Here is a 14,855-nt window from a genome sequence, read left to right on the forward strand (position 1 = left end):
AAATATGTCGGTTGGGGGTGTGGCTGTACGCTGTTGTATAAACGTGTAAACAGGGAATGACACCTCCAAGAATCCTGACATAAAGTGAGCCCCTAAATACACATGCGCGCAGACGTACACAACTTAATATTCATAAAAGGAAGCTGAGTGATATCAAAGCAGCACAGATCTGGACCTGCTTAAACCATAGCAGAATGATGGGGATTTAAGAACTCAAACGCACTCCACTTCCACTAATCACATCTTGCATAATTTAAGAAAATCCACCTAAAAATACAACAGGTGTGCAACTAGAGTGAAACGTAGGAGCTTGTGGCAGCTGCATGCAAGTATTTGTGGTAAAGAACAACTGCAACATGCATGCATTTTATTGCAACACATTTTACGTAGCACGTTTTTTTTCTCTCTCTCATCTCCTTATGCTGACAACTTTGCACAATCAAAATCAAATGTTTTACCATATTAAATGTTTTTGAAATATGCATATAAAGATCCCCACAAATTTCCAGTCAGTTGGAATTCTGTTTTAGGGTATAATTTACTTTTAAACCAATGCACAGAAACTGAGAAGCAGAGGAGAAACATGGGGTTTCCAGACAAAGGCAGCAACAACAGCTAATTCAGCTGTGTTTACTGGAGCCCTTCATGCTGCCCCCCTGAACAAGCATACATTATACTTTTTCTTTGAAGGACTAGGCTCTGGTTGAGCACACAAATCACAGTGCTCTTTCAAAACAGGGATCCAGCTCTTTGGGGAAACTAATAACCAGCTCTGTAGCAGCCTCCTGGGGGACATTAATAACCAGCACACCAGCAGCTCTTCACCAGTCACTCCTATTCTTGCTTTTGTTTGCCCCCCCCCAAAAAAAAAAAACCTTGAAAAGATGGGGAATTGTTTGGAACTTCCATCTAACTAATGTGAGGCAAGACATGTATGTAATCTGTTATAAATTGCCCTGTTAACAAGCCTTTTTCTTTTCCTCACTCCCCCTTCAGATCGTCCATAAACCTTTTTCCCTATTCTGATTGGCTGAATTTGAATGATTGTACATTTATAAACAGTAACTGCGGCTTTTAGTCCCAGGCCAAGGTGAACTGATAGTCTTATGATGCTGGTGGTCATAATTTGGCATAGGATAATTTGGAATCATGTTATTAAAGAGGAACTATTGTGCTTTGTTATTGTTTTTACAGCATTTCTAGTGCACTGGTAGGTGTGGATGTTGAACCTGGTGAAACTTTCCAAAAAATAATGTCAGAGTATGTGCAAGCAATTTCTGTGAGCCAAAAGCTCAGGTTTAAGACCAATCTAATTCCTCATTTTCAGTTTCTTGGGTCCATATGATGCTGAAGGAAGGGGATATCCTGAATGTGTCATCTAAGACACAGAGCCTTGGCTAAGAGAGCACAAACCTGACATTCAAACCTTTCGTTAATCAGGAGCAGCCAATCAGAAGAAAGCTGTCTTGTGGCTCAGTCACAGTAAAGTAAAAGTAGGATGGCAATCCCCTTGTGACTAGGAGAGAAAAATTAAATTCGGTGATCAATTGCAAATAGCTGTAACAACCAACTAGTCACCCAAAGGTTTACCAGGCAACAACCTCAACCTCTCAGTGAGCACTTTTGTTCACAAACAGTTTGGCTGGCGGTTGGCAACCCGTCTCCAAACATTTGTGTTTGGTTAAGGTTTACAAATAATTGCCGTCTACTCAAATTTACAAGAAGAGAGAGATTTCCAACACTCTGCAGTAGGTCTGCACAAATTCAATTGCAACACTTCTCTCTACAATAGGTGACTCGACTCAATGGGTCCTCAACTCCTTGTGGTTATATTTTTCTATACTATTGTTTTATATATGTTACAGTAAGGTTGTTAAGCACTCATATTGCAGTCACTGTCTTGTAGCAACTATGTCAGTATTTGGCAACAGATTTACGCTTTTCCCTATTTGTCACAGTAAACCACCCTATTATCACAAAGCACTTCACCCCATTAAGTTGCAAACGTATAGCAGACTGACTTCCAAAGTCACTTCTGAGAGCAGTTGCAGGGCTGGTCAGAGTCTTCACATGCAACAAGTTGATTGTATACGCCATAATATTTCTGATTGTACCGAAGTCTCCAACCACTGTTTGCTCCAAGTGTTACGGAAGCATTAAAGGACGGCAGAGAGGGATCTACTTAATCGAATTCTTTCATCAATGGCTTGCTGCACAAAGGCCGAGCATGGGATAAATAAGGATCATTTTTAACAGTTTTGGAGAATGCCATGCAAAGTTATAAATAAAAATAATTTTACAATTACTTTCAAATCTTTTGGCTTGTCAAAAGATTTCCTTCAAAATATGAGCTTTTTAAATCTTAAAAGCTTAACATTTTAAATTATGGTGATATACTGGTGCAAAATTGATATCAAAAAGAAAAAAGTCTAACTGTCCAAAACCTTATAGATCGAACTAATCCACAAGTGGCATCTAATTATTTTAGAGAAAATAAAGATAAAATAAAGTAACAAAATCTTCAGATAATGTATAGTTTTCTATTATATGTAAATTTTAAGAATGAAAAACAAATCAGTAAATACTTTCCAAAGTCACTTTGAGTCACCTCAGCCTTGTTAAAAACAGAAAAGGGCTTATTCCCCACAGTACGTGGATCCCTTTGTTCCCGTAATTACAGCTGCCTGAAAAATGGCTGAGATTGAATCCAGGAAAAGGGAAATACACCACGACCCACTGACCGCTTGTATGCCTAATCAGCTGGCCGCTATTCCAAGGGTTTTAGGAGGGGCCTGAGGCACAGCCCGCAATTATTGACCTTCCACCGCAAGGAACACGAACACCAGCGTGACCACTCATACAGGGGCAAGAATTTAAATGCACACATGGACACACTCACAGTGAAAATCAGTTGAAGTGAACTTTGCAAGAAAAGGAAAAATAGGCCAGTGTTCCGCTAAGAAGTGTTTCCATAGCTGGAGGAGGGAAAGTCACACAGAAACCAAAGCTCGAGTTTTAACAGAGCGACTTAAAAGAAACCAGAACCTTCTAGCTGTGCAAGTTCAAGCTCATGTTACAGTCTGCCCGGTGCAGCCAAAACCAACCTGTGCTCTGCAGATTAACCACTCTCCCCAAAACATACAACTCCTCTCTCCCATCTCTGACCCATCCAACCAGCATATGGAGGGTTTGCAGCACCCAGTGGGGCTGGTTGCGCCACAAAAGCAGACTGAGTGGAACGGATGTTCGTTGAAGTCTCGTGTTGGACCTAATGAGGTTTGCCAGTCAGCCTTCAACCACAGTCGCTGGCAGCGGCATTTGTGGCAAACCAAAACTTACTTCGGAATGTTGGGGTAAAGGACTTGGTAAAAGCGGGATGCAGGTCTATTCTGCAAACCTCAGCCATTATATAGAAAGTTAACAGTGCATGGGTCGCCTCTGCTTGGATAAACGAACCTCTCATAAAGGACTTGTTGCTTATAATGAGGGTGAGAAGTTTTCCAAGGCTATTAGAGTGCTGACTCGTTCCTTCTGGACATAATGATGTAGGTATTCAGCATGACTGGAGAAAGTACATTTTAATGTGTGGTTAACAGGTCGATTGTAAAAACGTTAAAGTCGCAGCACGTTTCAGAGATGAAGTACAAAACATTTGACGGCTCAAATCTGTTAACGTGGCGGCGTGGGTGTGGTTCAGTTTTATGCTAATGTTCCGCTCAGCTTCACTCATACATTTCCATAACACTAAAACCAGCCACACACAACATGTGCAATAATATGTACTAATATGCACTGCAATAGCCCTGCCATAATCTGGACTTTAGCATAGACTGAGATGCCGTGTGACAGATCACCTGTCTTAGAGAAGTACACAATGTTAGGGTTGTTAGAACCTGACCGATCTTGTCTGGGATAAATTACATTGAAAAAGGTCATGGATGGGTTTTGCTGCTGATTCATCAGACTAAAAAGAAGCTTTGAGGCTTCTGCCAGATTAGGTTAGGCATAGTGAGACAGTGAAACAGAAACTGAAAGGGAAGATTTACATTTTAAAAAAAATCTTATTGACATTTAAGGCATTCTCCAAAACAATCATCTTTTAGTAAGCTGGGCACAACTAAAGATATTGAAGATGTGCATTACAGTCATAGTAAACTTGCCCTGATGACTTTTAAAGAACAATCACCAACACAGTTAGCGTGAAATTAACCAATAGGGTTGCACATTAGGAACGGGTTCACAACAGTATTGCAGACTATAACTATGTACTATAAATACCATCTGATGTCAAGCTAAAGTTGTTTACATTTATCCTTATATGCCAACAGAAACCCAATCTAACTTTTCTTCTCAGTGTAGGACTATAGTGGCAAGCCAATAAAATGTTAGCAGTTCGCACCTGAAATGAGGGAATAATCCAAACCTAATTTCTCGACTTGAACAGAACCATTTTTAGCTGTCCTTTTACTTTCATTTCTTAAATGTCACATCGCGAAAAGGGCTCCGCCTGGGCTGAGTGACAGCTCCAATGCGTTCCCGAAGCCAGAGTGGCTCACTGAACGGCAATAACATTGGAAAATGTAGTGTGCACACACACTACCCATTTGAGTTCAGATATGCAGATTTAAGGTCATGAATATAGGATAAAGTACTGATCACATACTTTAAGGGATCTGGTACAATTTTATTTTTCTCATTTTCAGAAAATCCAACAGACTTTTGAGCCTTTACTTACTTAAGCCAACAGCTACAATCTGAATCATGATCACAAAAAAACTGATTAAAGAAATTGAGGAAAACAGAAAAGGCTATGAGACACCCCACCTCAAACTTCTGCTGGTCCCCTTTTGACTGCCAAAAAGCCCTGACCTGTCGAGGCATGGACTCCACTACACGTCTGAAGGTGTACTATGGTATCTAGCAACAGCTCCTCCCTTGTGTTGTCCTCGGGTCAAAAATGACCCGTAGGTGTATGGCAAACAAGTGTATGGGAATCCCGAGGATATTACAAGGGTTAAGACCTGCAAGTTATAGGGCGGGACCTCCCTGGATCTGAATTGTCTACCCAGCACATCCAACAGATGCTCGCCAGGTGTTCCCCAGGTAAGCAAGACACACATCACAGCCATCCACATTATGTTTAAAAGAAAAAGTGACCCATTATTGCAGGCCACCTGATGCTCATATGCACGTTGTTGGCACTTTATGCAGTGGACAAGGATCAGCATGGGCTGATGGGCAGCTCACGACCCTGTCGCTGGTACACTACTGTTCCTTTCTCGGATCTCTTTTGATAGTGGTTCAGGGGGTTGGGAAGCTCATCTGTAACCGGAAGGTCGCCGGTTCGATCCCCGGGTTCTCTGTCCTGGTTGTTGTGTCCTTGGGCAAGACACTTTACCCTACCGCCTACTGGTGATGGCCAGAGGGGCCGATGGCACAATATGGCAGCCTCGCTTCTGTCAGTCTGCCCCAGGGCAGCTGTGGCTACAACCGTAGCTGCCTCCACCAGTGTGTGAATGTGAGAGTGAATGAATAGTGGCATTGTAAAGCACTTTGGGTGCCTTGAAAAGTGCTAATAAATGCAATCCATTATTATTACTGAGCACTGTTGACCAGGAACACCCCACAAAAGATGCAGGTTTGGAGATGCTTGGACACAGTTGTGTAGCCATCACAATTCAGTCGCTGTCAAACTCGCTCAAATTCTTACGCATGCCCATTTTTCCTGCTTTGAGGACTAAATTTGCACTTGCTCCCCAATATGTCCCCCCCCACGACCACGTGCCATGATGCAGAGATAATAAGTGTTATTCACTGTGTATTTTGTAGTTTGTATTGTGTGTGCTGTACTTATTAGTATACCACAATGTTTCGGCCCTGACCTCACCACTCACTGCTGTGACGTCATCAAGGGAGGGAAAAGCAAATATGAATGAGATTTTTTTTCCTTAGGGAATCTCACGAATGAGCCCTACAGCATAAACAGCTTCCCTCAGTGAAATTTACAAGCACAGACAATGAGCTAAATATAATATAATATGAACTCGATGGTAGTGGTTAATCTGCTACCTCATCAATGCGTTCTTATTCTATAGTATAACATATTTATAGACATTTTTTTAATTTTAGAGCCAGCATTAGACAATGTTACATTTTATAGCAAATTTCAGACAACATAATTTTTATACCACGTTTTATATTAACAACTTTTTGTGTGTGATGGGCATTTTTTCTGTTTTTCTTTTTTTGTTGTTTAAAGAAACACATAAAATAAGCACATAAATAAGCAAACAAACAGAGAATAAACATGTATTCATATAAAACAAACAAGGGACCTCTTTGTTTTACTCAGGTTGCCCTGCTGTATATTAAAAAGTAAGAATGAGAGCTCTCTGGAGGAGAAAAATCGCTTTGGGGTTGTGTGAGGAAGGGCATCCAGCATACATAAAAATCTGCCAAATCAAACACGCAGTACAACCCACTGCTGTGACCCACTGTGAATAAGACCAAAATCAACTTTTTAGGGCAACTAGAAAAATGTGTCATTTCTTTTGTTAAGAAAAAAAAAAAAAAAATTTAGCCTCCTTTTTAGGCAGCATCTGCCACATCTGGCATAGGATAAAACATTAATGGTTGCCAGCATTTTTAATTATTGACAACCACTGACAGCATGTGTTCAACATGGAGAACACACTCACAGGAAAGACTGAAAGAAAGCCAGACAGGAAGAGGGAGAACCTGTGTCATCAGAAAGGGACAGACATCTGTGTGCCTGTCTAAATAATACATTTCCAGAGGAGAAACTCGAAGCTGTTAGAGGGGACCCCTTTGCAGCTCCTTGCCTTCTGTCTTTCTTCTTGCTCTCTTCCTCTGTAGATACCATCCTAATTGAGCCCTAGCTTGGCTCGGGGACACGGACACACACAGCTATGCCAGAGCTGTCATCTGGATTAGCTGGGGCCCGACTCAAAAGGGTTTCAGTGAGAATTTTTGCCCACTCTCTTAGCCAGACACAGACATACAGCAGCTACAAATGAGCCCACATTGAGGACCTTTTGTTCTGCGATCGCTTCTTGTTATAGCACACCACACGCAACGCAAGTTGGAAAGCTAAGATTTATTGTTTTTTGTTGGACTTTCTGGAAACACAGAGGTTGGAATTGTTCAACTGAAATTAGCGAGACATGTGTTAAAGATCATAATCGTGACTATCCTTAGCAAGAGGCACTCAAAGATGAGAGACTGCCGTTGGCTTGCAAGCTGTTCAGAAAGGCGGCTTTTCTATGGAGACGAAGGACGAAGAGCGCTTTAAAGCCAGTTTTAGCTGCCTGTGGAATCGTAAATACCTGCAAGGTGAGATAGTATATATTTCGCAAACACATGCATGAGATGACACACTGGAGCACAGACAGAAATAGTCGCGGGAGAAATGCAAACAAACATCAACCTGTCTGTTCTTGCTGGTGGCTGTTTACCAGTCTGGTGTTTACTGTCACTCTTCCAAGATCCCTCGTGCAGTAGTAAAATACGCACACACACACAAAATCAAATCGTGCCTGATGTGACATAGGATGCCAGGGATTCTGTGCATACTGTTTTTTTTAATTCACGACCAAAAAAAGCTCTTGGATTGGGGGATGGTGGGTTCTTTTTTTTTTTTTTTTTTTTAAACAAATCATTCGTTTTCTTTTTTTATTATTCTGTCTGACTGAAAGCTATGTGCTCACATTGTGAGCAGAGGGAGATGGGAAGACAGAGAGGGGGGGGGGGGGGGAATGAGAGAGGGAGCACAGACAAGTGGAAAAACAGGCAGAGAACTTCAAAGCCAATGAGACAGCAGCCACAGAATTTTAATACACCCCCTTTTTCCTCTGATGGCTGGTGCATGTGTTCAGCGCTGCTGGGCTCAACTCTGCACATGACAGGCACCGTCCATGGCGCGCACAGGCACGCCACGCATGGCCAGGAAGGCACGCACGCACACACACGCACGCACGCACGCACGACAGAGGAAGCTTTTGTTACTCACCTGCTGAACTTCTGTCTCTCCGTTTGATGTCTTCTCGGTGTAAACGAACGAGCTGAAAATCCTCTGTAAAGAGAGGGAACCAAGCAGAGAGAGTGACGTTAGATCACGAGGAACGCTGATCGAGATCCAATAACTCAAATCCATCACTTTAAAGGAAACCTTTTTCATTAACAAACTGTAAAACTCAGTCAAACCAGGACCTGTTCCTGCGTACATGGCATTAAAGCTAATTAAGTTCTCTAGCTCTAATAAAGCCATCACCGCGGCTGGGTGAAGAACTACAGGGAGTGCAGAATTATTAGGCAAGTTGTATTTTTGAGGAATAATTTTATTATTGAACAGCAACCATGTTCTCAATGAACCCAAAAAACTCATTAATATCAAAGCTGAATGTTTTTGGAAGTAGTTTTTAGTTTGTTTTTAGTTTTAGCTATTTTAGGGGGATATCTGTGTGTGCAGGTGACTATTACTGTGCATAATTATTAGGCAACTTAACAAAAAGCAAATATATACCCATTTCAATTATTTATTTTTACCAGTGAAACCAATATAACATCTCCACATTCACAAATATACATTTCTGACATTCAAAAACAAAACAAAAACAAATCAGCGACCAATATAGCCACCTTTCTTTGCAAGGACACTCAAAAGCCTGCCATCCATGGATTCTGTCAGTGTTTTGATCTGTTCACCATCAACATTGCGTGCAGCAGCAACCACAGCCTCCCAGACACTGTTCAGAGAGGTGTACTGTTTTCCCTCCTTGTAAATCTCACATTTGATGATGGACCACAGGTTCTCAATGGGGTTCAGATCAGGTGAACAAGGAGGCCATGTCATTAGTTTTTCTTCTTTTATACCCTTTCTTGCCAGCCACGCTGTGGAGTACTTGGACGCGTGTGATGGAGCATTGTCCTGCATGAAAATCATGTTTTTCTTGAAGGATGCAGACTTCTTCCTGTACCACTGCTTGAAGAAGGTGTCTTCCAGAAACTGGCAGTAGGACTGGGAGTTGAGCTTGACTCCATCCTCAACCCGAAAAGGCCCCACAAGCTCATCTTTGATGATACCAGCCCAAACCAGTACTCCACCTCCACCTTGCTGGCGTCTGAGTCGGACTGGAGCTCTCTGCCCTTTACCAATCCAGCCACGGGCCCATCCATCTGGCCCATCAAGACTCACTCTCATTTCATCAGTCCATAAAACCTTGGAAAAACCAGTCCTGAGATATTTCTTGGCCCAGTCTTGACGTTTCAGCTTGTGTGTCTTGTTCAGTGGTGGTCGTCTTTCAGCCTTTCTTACCTTGGCCATGTCTCTGAGTATTGCACACCTTGTGCTTTTGGGCACTCCAGTGATGTTGCAGCTCTGAAATATGGCCAAACTGGTGGCAAGTGGCATCTTGGCAGCTGCACGCGTGACTTTTCTCAGTTCATGGGCAGTTATTTGGCGCCTTGGTTTTTCCACACGCTTCTTGCGACCCTGTTGACTATTTTGAATGAAACACTTGATTGTTCGATGATCACGCTTCAGAAGCTTTGCAATTTTGAGACTGCTGCATCCCTCTGCAAGATATCTCACTATTTTTGACTTTTCTGAGCCTGTCAAGTCCTTCTTTTGACCCATTTTGCCAAAGGAAAGGAAGTTGCCTAATAATTATGCACACCTGATATAGGGTGTTGATGTTATTAGACCACACCCCTTCTCATTACAGAGATGCACATCACCTAATATGCTTAATTGGTAGTAGGCTTTCGAGCCTATACAGCTTGGAGTAAGACAACATGCATGAAGAGGATGATGTGGACAAAATACTCATTTGCCTAATAATTCTGCACTCCCTGTAAATGTGTCCGCTGCAGCCAGAACTGGAAAAAGTCTCAAAAGAATTTGAGGCCAATTCTTCAATCGGAACCTCATTCCCTTTATTTTTTATAATACTTTAAATTACAGTGAGGTGAATGTTAGTCTGCATTTTCTTGCCGCCTGTATTTAGTGCTCCTTGATTGGCTGTTTGTGTTTAAAACTGAAATCAAGAAAGTACACTCTAGAGCAGAATATGCTAGCACAATTACAAAACAAAAAAAAGCCACGTGAGAAGATTTTTCTAAGACCAGATATTTGGATTTGTCAAACAGTGTCAGCTAAGAATAGTTACATTCCATCCAGCGTTTAGTTGCAGGGCTCAGGCAGCCTGTTGCATATTTTGGCTCCTTGGCTCGTGTGAATATAGTGAAAGCATCATTAATGTTACTTCTCTGAGTTTTGAAACACCTACAAGTTGGATGAAGAAGAAGTTATATGGGGGGGTTCCCGTTGTTGCATGATGATGCTGTGAGACTACACTGAATTAATAGCATCCAGCTATCTTCATCAATCAAGAGATGAGGAGGAAAGAGAAAAAAAAAAAAGACAAGGTAAACACCGGCTGTAGTGCTGTTGCATTACTCTGTTGAGACGAGTGCGTCTGGATCCATTTTATTAGCGGCCCAGAGAGAATGATAAACCTGACTACCTGCCAAAACATAGTCCTGTCAACTGCATCAGTTTCTCAGTTGGGAGGGGAAACGCCTGCCCGAGTCTAGAAGTCAGCCGTAGCATAAAAATGAAGGTTTTTATGAGCTCGAATTGCAAGATGATGTTAAATTTCCCTCCCTTCGCCTTCTAGGCTGAAACATTTTTAACAGTTCCTGATTTATATTGTTGAGCAGAGAGGATGTGGAGTGGTGCATTAAGGCATGGAGAAAATGAGTCCGGCTGTGACCTCAGCACTCAGAGAGCCCCAGAAAAACATTATATGAGCCGCCTAAATACGGACCTGCTCTGACACACAGAAACATGCAGACATTTATTCAGATGGTCTCTCGAGTCTTGTATATTTGCTCTCTCTCTCTTTTTCTCCTACTTATTTACACATACACACTTGTTAAACACAGGCACCGGTGCCATGTGTCAGCTACAAACAGAGTACAACTAATGTTTGTGTTGAGGCAGCAGGCGGGCAGGTGTTTCACGGTAAGCTGCCCCACCGTACACAAAGCCTTAAATTGTCTGGTTTCTACACTCCAACCATTTCCTGATGCCTGTCCACACCTTTTGTCAGACACATTCCAGAGGACACCAATTACCCAGATTGCAACTTAAATAAACTAAACCTGGATTTGTGTTACTATGGACTTATGCCATAGTTAGACATGTCTCTGTTTCAGGGTATATCTGGTGACAAAGTGAGCTCAGTTGTCAAGCAGTTTACGCTTTAAGACATTTTATTATTGGAGATATTGTGCCTCAGCATCAGAGGAACCTTTCCTTTAACACTTGGAACATACAGTACAACAAGAAAAGTATTGGGCCACCTACACACAACACCCGCATTAGCTTTTTCTAAAATTCACCCACCCTTTTGTACCTATAACAGCATTTGTTCTTCTGCTAAGGCTTTCCATAAGATTTTAGAGAGCGTGTCTATGGAAAAAATTTTGGCATTGTGACATTGAATACTCCCATTCTCCATTCTAGTTCATCCAAAAGGTGTTTGACGGGGTTGAGGTCGGGGCTTTGTGGGGGTCAGTTAAGTTCTTCCACACCAAACTCATCCAACCGTGCCTTCATGGACCATGTTTTATGCATTGGGGCAAAATCATGCTGAGACAGAACTGTTCCCACAACATTGGAAGCAGAAAATCATCCAAAAATGTCTTGGGAGGCACAAAGATTTCTTTTCACTGCAACTACAAGGCCCAGGCCAAAGTCCAGAAAGAAAATGATTACGCGGTACGGCCAAACACTTTTGCCTATATAATCTATGCATGCTTTCCTCCCTTTCTTCCCATTGTAATTGGAACTGTGCTGGAAGTTTCAAGTTAGAAACACAACAAAGGATGATTACAGGATGGGGGGAGGGCTCCAATGCTTATGTACTAATAAAGGGTGTTGGACAGAAGAAGACCAAGAGACTCTGCTTTCTGTTACTTTAATCCCCCCATCCCAAAACAAAAATCAGCAAATATTTGCCACTCTAACTAGGAAATAATGTAATCTAATAAAAAGGACAAATATTGTCAGCCAGTGATAGAGACACACAAACAGATACAACTGTTCGCTGAAACCTCTGCACAATGCTCTCTTCTGATTCATAATGAGTCTTTTCAGCTTATACTGGTAGATTAAGTATGAAATGACATTTCTGACAATTCAATTATTTCCAATATGGCTTATAAACACTGGCTGGAATAAACACACAATTTTGAGTTTTGAGTGTGTAAATGGGAGTCAGTGGTCCTCGTTACTAGTGATTGCTTTTGTGCATATTCATTTATTTTACAGAGCAAGTCACTAACACACAAAACACTTTAATTGTGTTATTACAAACACACGAGCACATTTCACTACTGAGTTATTTGCAAAGTGCAACACCAAGCCCAGACAGTCTACAGTTCCACGCCCTTCTTGGGTGGGTGGGGGACGAAGGTCCAATACATGGAACTGTCAAATAAACACGACCAAAGTACACTCAAACAGAGCTTCCGCCACTTAGCAGCAATCACTTTTAAAACTTAAAGACTGCAATAACAAAAGAGAAGGAGAAAGGGGGAGGAGTAGGCACTGTGAAGGGGAACTACGTGTTTTTCCATTTAGCAAGCAATCTTGAGAAATTGCGAACAAATCCTGAAGAGAGCAGAGCGGTTGTTGCTGATTAGCCACAGGTTAGCCGGCTTTCCCCCCAGTGCCTAGAGTGTTTGTTGTTAGAGCTGCTTTGCGGTTTTCACAGCTATGGAGCAGCTGGAGAGGAATGCTCAGCTCTGAAACCTGAGACGCCTGAGGCTGCTCGGGCCACCACGGTCCTGTGGCCTCCTGTGACCCACAATCACACATGCACAAAACTGGAGTACCAGGGGACACTCAGACTTCCCTACACACCTTGTAGCTTACTCTGTTGGGTAAACCTCAGCATCATGAAAGAAGACAAATTACAAATACCAGAAAATGACACAAATGTTCATTTTAGATGTCTGATGCACAAGGGGAAGGTTAAACAAGACCTTTTTCAAACAAAGAGCATTCTAGTGGAAACTTTGGAACTGTGTTAATGTTTAACCGTGTGTGTGTGTTTTTTATTTTAATACTTTCATTCAATTGAGTTTTATTTATAGAGTGTTAAATCACAAAAACAGATCCCTGTGTTTTAAATTGTAAGGTGAAGACACTATCATAATAGAGAGAAAAGACCAATGAAAAGATGACCCCTATGAGCAGGCACTTGGCAACAGTGGGAAGGAAAAACTCCCATTTAACAGGAAGAAACCTCTGACAGAACCAGGCTCAGGGAGGACCACCTTTTCCAAACATCCTCGTTTTATTTTGAATGCTTACACTCTTTTTTTAAATTTGCTTCAAAATTATTAGCTCCCCTGATGCCAATTTTCAGTTGGGTATCTTTTTTGCTTGATAAGTTGTTTTAAGTTTCATTCACATATCCTGACAAATTCTATCTCTATGCTTCCTTTCACCTTGAGGAGATTGATAGTTCTACACACACTAAGGCTTTCCCACAGCATAATGCTCCCACCCTTGTGTTTCACTGTTTTTTGGGCTGTACACTCCTCCATTCTTTCGCTATATCATCTCTTAGGTCAAAGAGCTCTAATTTTGTCACATTGGACCAAAGGATGTGCTTCCATTAAGTATAATCTCTCACCAGGCTGTCTTTAACATTCCTCAGTCTAACTTAAAGGGGCATCTTTTGTAGGAGTGGAGCTTTTCTTGGTCTGCAACCTCACGGTCCATTCCTGCATAGGGGTCTAATGATTTTCATCATTGAGACTACAATTCCTGACATGGCAAGTCATTCAGTAGTGTCTTGGCAGTTGTTCTGAGGTCTTTAGACACATCTCTCACTACTTCTACTTTCTTCCTCTGTCAGGCTTGTTCCGCGCTGTGTGGCTCTCTTTGATACTTCTTGATATTTCTCACTCCAGTTTGTGACACTTGGATATGCTGTGATAACTTTGTATATCAATCTCATGTTTTGTGAGCAAGCCTTAACTGATTTATCTTGCTTTGCTGAAGTTTGTCTGTGTGTAAATAACATACGCCTCAGTTTCAGCTTCATTTCACAAGCTGTGAGCACTACAAAATTAAAGCACATCATTGCACAGCAATGGTCTGTGCTATAGCTCAATAACAGTCAGTTTTGCAGGGGGCTAATATACTTCTCCTGGTCCTTTTTGGCGTTTTGTTTTCACAAAATAATTCTAATTCAAAACACTTTTTTGAATTATCCCTTGGTTAAAGTTCACACAACAGTAAATGTTTTCCCTTGCCACTAACATACCAAATTGTCTTACGTTTAAAATTTGTGATAAAAGAGTTTTTTTAAATAACATTTGCCTTTAGTGACAAAATGTCATCCATACATAACATTTAGATTTTATTGCACTGCTGCAAGGTCCAAAACGCATGTCTCTAACGACACATCAAAAAGGCTAACCCTGGCTCTACATGGGAAGCATTGCATTCAGATGACTTGTGCATTGATTGCAGAGCTCCAGCCTTCGACTCATTAGGCCAGATTTTAAAGCCATTCACCATGGGGTTAATCCTAGACACAGATGAGTGGTTCCCAGGAATGCCCAAACCTTAGTGGAAGCTCAAACTGTAAGCTTCCACTAACTAAATATAGGGACTTGGTAGCTTTTCAGAGCTATGGTACATTTACTGTGGATAATTCATGTAGGCTGAGACATACAGGGAAATACTGCCCTCACTTATGAGAATATCTGACTCCTTTAAACTTTTTCACTGCTTTATTTATTTTCTCAGTTGC

General features: G+C 41.6%; 1 protein-coding gene across 1 annotated transcript in view; it reads right to left on the bottom strand.

Moving 5' to 3' along the window:
- The window catches only part of cachd1 (cache domain containing 1), a 114,414-nt gene that overhangs the window by 70,880 nt on the left and 28,679 nt on the right, over positions 1 to 14,855 (bottom strand). The window contains exon 2 of the mRNA XM_014412529.4: positions 8,030 to 8,092. Within this exon, the coding sequence (XP_014268015.3) occupies positions 8,030 to 8,092 (63 nt within the window). The remainder of the gene's footprint in view (positions 1 to 8,029; positions 8,093 to 14,855) is intronic.

The sequence above is a fragment of the Maylandia zebra genome, linkage group LG17 (genome assembly GCF_041146795.1).
Source record: "Maylandia zebra isolate NMK-2024a linkage group LG17, Mzebra_GT3a, whole genome shotgun sequence".
NCBI lineage: Eukaryota > Metazoa > Chordata > Actinopteri > Cichliformes > Cichlidae > Maylandia > Maylandia zebra.